Raw genomic sequence first — 11,163 nt, 5'->3', positions numbered from 1 at the left:
AATGGTCTGGCCCAAAGAGGCAGAACATGTGGAAGCAGGGGCTAGTAGGTTATAGGTGGGTTCCACAATTTCTAGGGTGGTGATTGGAAAGGAAGATCTGTGTCTTGGGAAGAAGTTAACAAAAGAATATACTGAACTGGGACCAGCAGTTAGCGTAATGGCTATGTCGCTGGACTCCCATGTAGTCGACTGTGATTTGAGTCCCGGACCCAGTGGCTTAAAACTCACGCCGGGCACATGTGTGTGCATGCCCAAGATCCGAGAGGAGAATGGAGGAGAAGGGATTGTGGTGTGGCCAACCCCCTGGGGGGTGATTTCTTGCTTTCTGTCTCTCTGCCTCTCTCTGTCTGGTGAGCACATGCACCCTATAGCAAAAACCTCTAAAAAAAAAAAAAGGAAAAGGAAAAAAAGAAAAGAATACATTGTACTCAGTTGAATATACATCTCAAAGATACTATGCCAGGGACAGGATGCAGGAAGAATCCTGTTAAATAGGAAAAGTAAAAAATGACTCCCCCTAGGCCCTCTGGAAAGGACTTCGGAAAACTCAGAAAAAGCAGGCAGACTTCTGTCCACACTCTGAAGTCAGATAACCACCGCTGACTTTTAAAAGCAAAGCTCGAGCAGAACAGAAAGGTAGCAGAAGCCACCCCCATACCTCTGATGCACTCTGCACTGGCCCAGAAGCTGGGTTTCGGTCACGCAGTTTACGAACAGAAAAACCTCTCGCCCACACTTCGAGGCTCCCACTTCTGCTCACACGGCTTGCGGGCGGCCCTGGATCAACGCTGCCCCCTCGGGTCTCCCAGCACTCCTGGCTGTGAGCCCTGGCCCACAGGAGGTGTGGCGAGGACAGCCGTTGCAGCTTCAGAGACTCAGCTGTGCTGTGGCCGTGCAGCGAGGTGAGCGACCCCTCCATACCAAGGCAAAGACCATGAGCTCACATCTGCAGCCCGAGGGGCCCAGGGTCTCTCCAGGCGCCGGCCCTGGACCTAGCAAAGGCCCTGGTCGTAGTGCCTGCCTGCAGGAGGCAGCCGAGGAGCCGGGAGCCAGGCCACCCTCTGGGCCTGAACCCGTCCTGCATAGCTTCCAACACCTTCCCACTCGCCGCCTGCCTCAGTTCCCTCATCTGTAAAGTGATGGCGTGGAGACGAGTTGAAGAAACAGCCAGGCTAACAGTGCCCTTGTACAACGCAGTGACTGAGCTACAGCAACGGGCTCGGGGGCACTGGGCGGTGTGCAGCCCTAACACGTGGTGTTCTCTGAAGCTGACCCACATGGGACGGTTCTGGGTTCAGCCCCAGGAACCTTCCTGAGTCTAAAACCCAGGGCTGCCTAGGCTGAGGGTGGATCATGGTGTCCCAGCCCTGTTGGGGAGTGCTGTCTCTCCGCAACGTTCCAGGCGGGGCTGCTCTGAGGCTCCAGATGGGGAGTCTGACCGTATCCATCCCGCTCCACTGCCCAGACCTGGTCCGACTGCCGCCTGCCCCACTGGGCCCCCTGAGATGGGTCTGAGCTAAGACGCCACTGCCCCGACTTCTAGGCCCTTCTTCTAACTGGGGCCACAGGGACATTTTGGGGCCTCTGGAATCAGCTGGGGTCTAGCAGTCTTGGACGGGTCTCGCAAGACACAGGTCCCTTGGAATGCCAGGACAAAGAGTAACCATGCCCATTCAGGGTGGACCGGGTTCTTCCTCGAGGGGACCTGGCCTTCTTCCACTCAAGGCTCCGGTCTGGAGTCGACTGGGAGGCCGCGACCCTGTTTGCAGGATTCAGGTTAGATGTGTGTTTCCTCGACCTGGAACTCCCCTGCCTGCACAGGCCAAGGGGGAATCGAGCAGGCGTCCCCTCTGTCACACGAAGAGCACCGTGGCCGGTCAGTCACGCCTCCATCTGTGCCAGTTACTACTCAGATTACCCCGACTGCTGCTTTGCCTCTGCTGTCACCACAGTCACCAGAATTAGGAGGCCTAGGCCATCCTTGCCTTGCCTCCCCAGAAGCCATCCCTCCTCACAGTCAACGCCTCACAGACACAGCCCCGTGACACGCCCCACGAACATCACACAGTCACATGCTATGGTCTCTGTCCCCCAATCCCTGGGAGAACTTCCATCTCCCGTGACGGTACAAGAGGTGGGCTGAGGAGGCGATCAAGGTCTGAGGGGGGCAGCTTGACTCAGGTAGGCGCACCCAGACCTCCCGCCGGGAAGCTGGACCATGTGCGAGGGCATCCTGGGAGCTCACCGTCACGAAGGTCTGACATACCTGCGTGTCTGGTCAGCCTGGTGATGACGGCGCACGGCACTCATGTGCCATTCCGCACAGGCACCATGAGGAGCAGGCCCCGCTGTTGCCTGCATGGCCCGGGGCTGACAGGGCAGTGACCCTCCCTGAGGTCAAGGCTGTGACAGCCTGTTCCACTCCGGCCTGAGCACTGCCAACCCCGAAGAGGCGGAGCAGGTGAAATAGCAGCAATCTACTCGAGCCAGGACATGGGACATTCACCGGGTGACGCAGGCCTCTGGTTGCCCAGAAATGGCTGTGCGAAGCTGGTTTGTGTGATAAAGGGACGCATGAGCACGGTGGCATTAGGAGTTGCTGGTCAGGAGTCCCCGTGGCCCTGTCCACACGGCAGGCACTGGCCCGCTTCCCCTTGTGTGCACCGTGAGCCAGAGCTGTGGGGAGAGCTGGCTGTGAGCGGGAGCCTGGGGGGCCCTGGGGCTCTGGCTGCACTCAGCCTCACCTACATCCACAGACCACTCTGAGCTACTCCTTTTGCTCAGCGTTTGTGTTGAGGACACCCCCAAGTCCTCCCCACAGCCTTCCTGTGGGGAAACTGAGCTCAGAGAGGCTGCTCCTCACCTCGGGTCACCCAAGGGCTAAGAGGCCGATGGGGATTCAAACTCAGTGTCGTTCCAGAGCCCTACTCCTAACGGCTGGGCGAGGTATGTACAGGCAGGTGTCCCTAGGGCCCCAGAACCTCTGAGCCACATCCCGTTCTGTCCTCTCCTTTGTCAGCTTGGAGCCACGATAGGACGTGACTGATCACTAGCCACTCACACCGCCCACCTCTGGCTCCAGGCGCAGTGTGGGCGCTGACAGGGGCGTCCACTACACCGCCATCTGCACCCTGCTTTCCCGCCAGGGGCAAGTCCCTCTGCGTCACCTGATGCACAGTCACCACCAGCCACTGCGAACCCCCAGCTCAGGCGGGCGCAGCGTCGTTTGGAGAAGGACATCTGTGCGATTCCGTTCTTGAAAATCCCGGCTCGTTTTTCATGTGACTTCTGCTTCGTGTGTCCTGGCAGAAAGGGCAGCAGGGCTGTCACAGGCTTCGTTCTGCCCCTCCCCCAGAACGGCTGCTGCCTGGAAACGTGTAAAGGAAGCGGTTGTGTTTGTGGCCACCAAGATCTGGAGGTGAGGAGCATCTGGTTAAAATGATTCAGCAAGAACCCCCCCACCGCCCCAACCCTGGGGGTGGTTCAAGGGGTCTGGCTCCACCCGCCACACTCCTCCCCAGCACTGCCCCACGCTGGGGCAGCCCACCCCAGTGCAGGTGCCGCCTAGGACGGCTGGGCCCAGCAGGACAGCTCGGCACTGCCCTCCACTGGAGCCATGCGGCCAGCGGGAGCTCTGCTCGCCCTCTGCGGCCTTGTCCTGAGCACCACCGGAGGCCCCGCCCAAGGTAAGAGGAGAGTCTCCCTCGGCCCCTGGGGCTGGGGCTCTGGCTGTTCTCAGGGTGTGCTCCCCAAGAGTGCCGGACCATGGTGTGGGGACCCGTGAGCTCCCTTCCAGCCTGTCTTCCTGGGGCTCTTTTCTGAGGGACCCATCTGGCTGTTGCTGCCTTTGTGGGGACAGGTTTCAGGGACAGAGGGTGGAGGCTGCACCTGCTGGGGGTGAGGCAGCATCTCCTATCCCCAGCAGGGCCCCAGACCCCTCAGGAGCAGAACAAGGGGCGGCCAGCCTGCAATTTCCACCTGCTGGCTGGTCCTTCTCCCCGGCCACTGCTTCCGTGCCTCCTCCAGGAGCCCTACTGGCCAGGGACTTCCCATGTTTCCTGCAGTCTGCACCCTGGGGTCAGCCCTGGGGCAGAGGCCTGGGAGTGAGAGGAAACTGAGGCATAGCCGGGTTATGTGACCACCGAAGTCACACACCGCTGGGTGCCCGCCGCCCTTCAACACACACGGGGGGAGCTGGGATGCCCTCTGCAGCAGGCAGAGCCGCAGCCCTGGGTGCTGATGGACTCGGGGGCTTCACCTCATCAGCCAACCAAGAGACCGGTACCCGAGGGCTGCCACCTGCTCACACACGCAGCCCTGCCTGGGCAGGGAGGGGCAGCCCTTCCCGGTGCTGGCTTCTGCCCTCCTTGGGAGGGGCTGGAGCCTGGCCAGAGGGGACCAGACAGGCTGTGCAGGTAGGACTGGGGACAAGAGGACAGTCCCAGGTCCCCAGGCAGTGGGGAGGTCACACCCCTCACAGTGAATGCCAGGGAGTCTGACCCTGGGAGGCGTGGCCACGGGCTCCTAGGCCTCGCTGGGGTGGGTGCTCGGACTTGGGGTAAAGCAGACCCAGGAGGGGCGGCCTCTGCTCTCAGTGTGGGGGGAAAGCCCGCAGCTCAGGGTGGTGCTCAGCGAACACGTGGTTAACACATGGCTCCCAGGGCGAGCCCTCAGTGGCTGGGGCAGGGCGGCCACCCTTCTTCCTCCGCTGCTCCCTGTCTTCATTCTCAGCTTGCACCATGAGCCTGGACCCCTTCCCAGCCTCCCAGGGCCTGTCCTCCTGGCCCTGACCTATCGGAACCCACGGTCTTCCTGTGCTCTCCGCCCTGAAAAGCAGCTCCTCTCAGCGGAGGCACTGAGGAGGAGTGGCCTTCCTGGGGTCCAGGACCCCTACTTACCATCCTGCTTGCTGCTAACGCTTCCCTAAGCTCCTCCGGCCTCGGTGTCATCATCTAACCAAGCAGGGCTGCAGACAGTAACAGGATTGTGTGGGGACCCCTTGAGACCCGATGGCTGGACAGCTATGAGGTCATTATACAGGCCATGGTCCTCCCTGTGGCACAAAGCCCTTCCTCACCCCCAGGTCAGACACGCGGTGCCCACAGGCCAGCCCAGAACCCCCACCTCCACATCAGACCTCTCCTCACTGGGCCTAGGTGAAGGCCAGAGCCCACACTCACATGGGGCCCTCGGGGCATGGCAGCCCCATCTCTGTTAGCTGGAGGAGGGACCTAGAAACTCCCTAAGTCTCAGTCCCAGCATCCATGAAACGCGAAAAACAGTTGCAACCCTCAGGAGCCGTGGTGGCTCAGCAGGGGACCCCATGGCGCACACTGAGGGCCTGGGGCTCTGAGCAGCAGCCCAGCCCTCGCAGCCTTCCTCGGCTGCACCGTGTCCCCCCACCCCACGCCGCAGGGCCATCATTCCTGGTGCTCCAGAAAGGCCTCAGGTCTCCGTCTGCACAGCGAGGGTGCTCGGAGGGCCTCCATGTGGTGGGTCCCTCGTCCACGCCCGCCTCCTCCTCTGAGAGCAGATTCCAAAGCCTTCCGCAGAGGTGACCGTAGGTCGGGGGCTGCTGGGACTCCAGGGTGACAGCTCTGGGCCTCTGGCATCTCCCCAAGCCCATCCGAGCGCTGAGTCCCCAGGGCATCTTCCGCCCCAGCCCTTCGGAATTCAGGAGATTGCCGCATAGGTTTTCTCTGCCCCTTTGCTGTCAGTTGAGACAGAAAGTTCCTCTTGCTCAACCTGCCAGGCATCTCTCCCCAGCAGTTCTGTGGGCGGTCATGTCACACAGCACGCCTGCCCCCGCTCACCAAGCTTGCAAGGGTCTGTCTGCCAGAGCAGGCGCCAGGGTCACAGCCACCTGCACAGTGGCACCAGTCCTTAGCTACCTGCAGCAGGGGCCTGGAGCTCTGGCCAAGCCCAGAGAGACCACCTGCACCCGGGAGGGGCGGGAGAGCTTCCTGGAGGGAGCCCTGGGAGCTCCTGCAGGCTGGCTCTGGGCCCGTGGGGCCCACTGACCACCCTCTGCATGCTGAGGCTTTGCCCTCAGAGAACCCCACTGGGCCACCCTGCACGGGGATGATATGGGTGATAACTGCACCGCTGTACCTGTTTACTGGCGAGCACCCCGTGTTGTCAGCGTGCGGTGTGTGTGAGAACACCACCATCCTGTGAGGTCGGCCCCATCACCACCCCACTTTACAGGTGGGGTCACAGAGGCTCAGAGAGACTAAGCAGTTCGCCTAAGGCTGCACAGCCAGTGAGAGTCAGGGTTTGAACTCCGGAAGTGTCCCAGTGGGCAAAGGCCTGGATTAATCCTGGGAGAAACTGGCACTGCCTGTGTGCCAGGGTGACAGGTGTGCCCTCAGAAGGGTGAGGCCCCTTATCACAGAGGCCCTCACCCCACCCACGCCTGGAGGGGAACATCGCGGTGAGGGTCCAGGCTCGCCGAGCAACCGCGGTGCTGTAGGCGCAGGCTTCTCTCACCCCCAGGAGGGCAGCCAGTGGGTACCTGAACGTGATGGTCACCTCCCATCACCCACAGTCAGTAAGCTCCGAGGACCCTGGCCCAGTGCCCAACTCAGCCACTGGCCCACTACGCGGGTACCCCTAAGTGACATGAGGAAGGGCACAGGCAGGGGCCATCTGTGGCCGTTAGATACCTGGTTCCCTTCTCGGGGATGGCTTCACAAGCAAGAGTTGCCCACGCCCGGCCACACTAGGAACAGTCCTGACGGGAAGGCGGTGGACAACCCCGGCTGCCCAGGAGCTGTCCTTCCCTTCGTGGAGCTCTCCCGACCAGAGCCCCCCCAGGGTGGGCACCTGGACAGGACCAAGGGGAGAGAGAGGTGCTATCCACCGGCTGTGGTGTGCCGCGGAGCGCCAGGGCCGTGTAAGGTTTTACCTACCCCGTCTGCGAGAGGGAGAAGCAACCCAGACCAGGTCTCCACGCCAGTCCTCCCCAGGTCTCCGCTGGCCCGGATCACAGGCACGCCCACTATGCTCAGAGCAGTCCGTTCCCGGGTACCAGCCCATGACCTCTCCCGTGAGGGCCCAGGGGCTCTCCCGTGCCGCTTTCTGGCCCAGCTCAGTACTGGAAAGCGCGGCCGGCCACCCAGCCCGTACTGCCCTCCACGGGGTCGAGGGGTGTCTTCACTTCCTGGGAAGGTAAACCAAGGGCTGCTCAAGAGACATCTGCTGGGCTCCCTTACCAGCGACTTCCAGAGCCTCCTATGGGCCATCCGCTGTATTTGGTGCTGATCTGAGGGATGTTTCTACCCTCTTTAATCTGCATGGGAACCACCAACGACCACTGTAACCAGCGCTGGTTACCGACGGGCGGTGTCCCCAAGCTCGGTGTCCCACGTCTGTCTCTGGGTCTATGTACATGAGTAGTGCGCACTCAGGTAGGCGCCAGGGAGCGCCCCTGCGAACCAGATCCAAAGGGAAGGACTCTGAGGCGAGGGCAAAGGCATAGCAATGTTGCCATGGGAACCGCTTGTCATCCATGTGGAAAACACACATGTAGGCAGGAAAGGTCAGAGCATGTCCTTCAAGCTGGCTTCCCACTCTGATTCCCACCAGGCAGAGGGGACACCCCAGGCTTCTCTGAATCGTGCCATGCTGGTGCTGAAGACAGCTAGACGGGACTTACAGAACACCTGGCCAGGGACCCTGGGCAGCTCGGAGTTGCAGGGTCCCGTCTGCTGTAGCTCCCAGCAGTAGTCTGTGCTACTAAGGGCAGGAGCAAGCCAGGCACCAGTGGTCGACTGCCACCACACAGCCTCAGTGCTGCCATTGCCCTCCTGTCCCCAGTGAGCACCTACATGCCCAGCGAGGCTGCACCAGCTGTCAGGGCCAGGGCAGGTACCAAGGGCCGAAGCCTTGCTGCCTCCTCCCGCACCCCATTGCATCGTGCACCTGCAGACCGAGTGCTTCTCATGCCTCTGTCCAGGCGTCCTGTGCAGTGCCTCCACTGGGGCATGTCCCACCCTGCCCAGTGCCCATCATGGAGCTGTGCACCCTCCAGCCCTCAGCTCTCCCAGGAGGGTTCTAATGCAGTGCCCACTCCGGCTGCGGGCTCCTCTCTCACTGCTTTCTGCAGGCCTCCATCTCCAAGCACCCTGCACAGTCCCCGCCCAGCAGCACCTGCAGGCCCCTCGCACTGACCCAGGAGTTACTCTCTGCACGTCCATGATACCAGACCCTCATGGGAGCGGACGTCTGAGGTGGGCACAGAGGGAGAGAGGCCGTGTGCTGGGGGTAGCTTCTCCTGAGCAAGCCTGGCACACCCCCTCCCCACACCGGGTGACATTTCCATGCAGACATTTCTTCTCAGTCTGCCCGTCCCTCCCATCTGTGACAAGCTCACTCCAAGCCAGCACCAGGCCACCATCTGGGTCAGCCCTGCGCCAGCCTCCTGTCAAGTCCTACCAAGTCTTCCACTTGGCCCTCTCTCCTCCTCCTCCCCTTCCCAATGGGCACCCACAACTCCGAGACTCTCCTTCATGCTCTTGGCCCCTATTGTTGGCATGTGGGTAGGCCCGGCCCAGCATGTACCATTCACCCCATTCCAACATGCCTCCCTGCTTGGCCAGGGCTGCCTCTGGCCAAGGAAGGAGTCATCTTTGTACCTCTCGTAGCACCAGCCAATAAATTCAACAAAGAGAGGCTCGTGGTCCTCAGAACTAGTCAAGCCTGAGTTTAAGCCGCCCACGCCCCTCTGAGCCCTGGGTTCCCGCCCATGGAAAGGGGATGGAAGGCAGCCCGTGAGGTCTGAGAACCAGATGCAGCAGGTGATCCTTGTGGCCAAGTAGAACCCAGGAAATGACAGCTCACACTCCCCCACCCGCCCCAACGGCAGCAGCATCCCACAGACCCGAGGTGCCCCTTCCTGGTCTTGGGTGGGCCCAACTTCCTGAGCTGGGCCCAGGGGCCCGCAGAGCTGGCCGCGTCTGTCACGGCCTCCCTGAAAGTAGTCAGCCTCTCTGGCGTGTTTACTCCACCAACCCTTCTCTGTTCATTTCTCTGGAATAATTATCCTAAAAATCAGTTTGATTTTCAAACTTTTAAAATTAAAAATGGAACCTTTAATAATTGTTTGGACAACTGTCCAACAGTCAGTGGTTTCACTGACTCAAAGCCCACATTTTAAGAAACATTGTTAAATGAAAACCAACCAAAATATTTTCAAAACATGTTTTTAAAGTTTATTTCTCCAGAGCGTGGGAGGGGGTCACCCCCAACAGGGCCTCACACAGGACCCGCCCAGCCCTCCCGGCCAGCCAAGTCACCGGAGCACACGTGTGTGCATAGCTTAGGTTGGCCTGGGAACCAAACCCCGCCGTCCACATGGAGGAAGCATGGCAGAGCTGTGGCCACCACCGCGTCACCAGCTGACCCTCAGAACCTTTCGGCAACTCAATGGGGATATTTTAGGGACTAACATCACATGTTTGGAAGGGAAATTTATCTCAAGTTCAGCATAACCTGAGTTTCGATTCATTTTTAACATTCTGTGTAATGGAATCAAATTAAATTTATTACATTAAAAAAGAAAAGTCAGTCACCAGTGGTGCAGCCTGGCGGCAGTGGTAATATCCCGCACTGCAGCGCTGGAGACCACGGGGCCAGCATGGCCGTACCCCCAGCCTCAGTCTCTCTGAAACATCTGGGCCTACACACCCGAGACCCTGCAGACCTGAAGGGCTGGAGAAGGGGGCTGCATGTGATGGGCCCTGGGAGGCGGTCCATCTCCCTGCCTAGTGAGCAAACACAGCCTGACTCTACACAGAGATGTTGGGAAATTTTTAGTCTGTATTTTTCAAATTTCCACCCAAAAAAAGGGGGGGGGGGATAATTTAAATCAGGAAAAGCCATAGTGTGATTTTCACAAAGGAAAAATTGGTCAGGCACAGTAGTCCACCGCAAGGGGAACCCCATCGGGCCGTGATGGTGTGGACACAGACAGGCTACCCTTCCCGGGCGTGCCTTCTGCTGTGTAGACCGGTGGTGAGCAGAAACCAAGCCTGCTTCCTTGTGGGTTCTCGTTACCCTGAAACCACGCTGACTTCCTGCTCCTGACGGGCAGTCCCCGTGGGACCAGCCCCTGGCCCTGCGCTCCGTCCCTCTGACGTGGGGCCGAGGCACTCCTAAGGCTCAAGAAACCCTGTGTCCACGCATGTCAGAAGTACCTCGGCCTGGGGAGTGACCGAGCCGGCACCCACAGAATAGGCAGTCTCTGTGTTTCCAACCCTGGAGACCTGGGGTACTGGCTTCCCTCAGCCTCAGCAGGGACGGACGTCACTGTGGAAGGAGTCCCAGGGCGAGCAGGACCCAGCTGTGGGGACGCAGGGAGCAGCACCTGGCCATGGTGTTCTGGGGGACGGGCACCAGCAGCATGCTGCCCTTCAGGTGCAAGGCCGGGCTGCCGGGCGACTGAGGCATGGCGAGGCTTGCAAAGGCGGTGGAGGCTTAGTCTTGACACCTCACATTCTGGCCTGGGAACCAACAAGGGGAGGCCGTTTGCCAGGTGGGGTGCCACTTGGTCAGGCCCTGGAGAGGCTGGCCACTAGAGACAGTGGGGTGCCACCAAGGTCAGGGATCCCCACAGACCATCACCCCCTGGACACTCCCAATGCTCGTTCCACTAACCCCTCGCACCCACACCCAGGGAGCGCGCCCGTGGGTGGCTGCATGGCAGCCAACCTGGCCAGTCTGGCGTCTGCACCCTGGGCAGAGTGGGCCCCTGTGGCCCTCAGGCTAACACTGAGCTGGTGTCACAGACATCATTCTGGCCACTTTTCGTCTCTGCTGTGACCCGTGTGACCTTGGTCCTCTGGCAGATGCTGCAATGCACCTGACAGACCCATCTGGGGGCACCTGTTCCGGCTCCAAAGCCTGCCTGCCCCGCCCTTGAGCACTCGGCATCCAGCGGCTCTCAGCACGGCCGTGCCTGGTGCATGGAGGCCCTCTGCGGCTTAGGTCCCGTGTGTTTGGGGTGTCTACACTGTTCCCACCTCCCAGCCCCAGCTCTCGGCCTCTCCATTGGGCCTCATGACCACGTAGTCGCCCCCACACAGGGGTGAGAGCCTGTCCCGGGGGACACTGGAATCGTTCCCCGTACAGTGCTATTAAAGCTCCCAGGCCCCACTGAATTCC

The 11,163-nt window shown here is 60.5% G+C and overlaps 1 protein-coding gene and 1 long non-coding RNA gene across 2 annotated transcripts in view; both read left to right on the top strand.

Moving 5' to 3' along the window:
- The first annotated feature begins 2,831 nt into the window (after nucleotides 1-2,831).
- Nucleotides 2,832-11,163, top strand: part of CST7 (cystatin F) — a 13,966-nt gene continuing 5,634 nt past the window's right edge. Inside the window, exons 1-2 of the mRNA XM_006163603.3 lie at nucleotides 2,832-2,946; nucleotides 3,147-3,686. Coding sequence (XP_006163665.1) covers nucleotides 3,617-3,686 — 70 coding nt within the window. The 5' untranslated portion in view covers nucleotides 2,832-2,946; nucleotides 3,147-3,616. The remainder of the gene's footprint in view (nucleotides 2,947-3,146; nucleotides 3,687-11,163) is intronic.
- On the top strand, nucleotides 3,699-9,563 carry LOC114005147 (uncharacterized). The gene is made up of 2 exons (XR_003547042.1): nucleotides 3,699-8,231; nucleotides 8,342-9,563. It is a non-coding gene; the product is annotated as an uncharacterized LOC114005147 (long non-coding RNA).

Source organism: Tupaia chinensis, unplaced genomic scaffold (genome assembly GCF_000334495.1).
Source record: "Tupaia chinensis unplaced genomic scaffold, TupChi_1.0 Scaffold142716_1, whole genome shotgun sequence".
Taxonomy (NCBI): Eukaryota; Metazoa; Chordata; class Mammalia; order Scandentia; family Tupaiidae; genus Tupaia; species Tupaia belangeri.
This window is presented reverse-complemented; position numbering and strand designations above follow the sequence as displayed.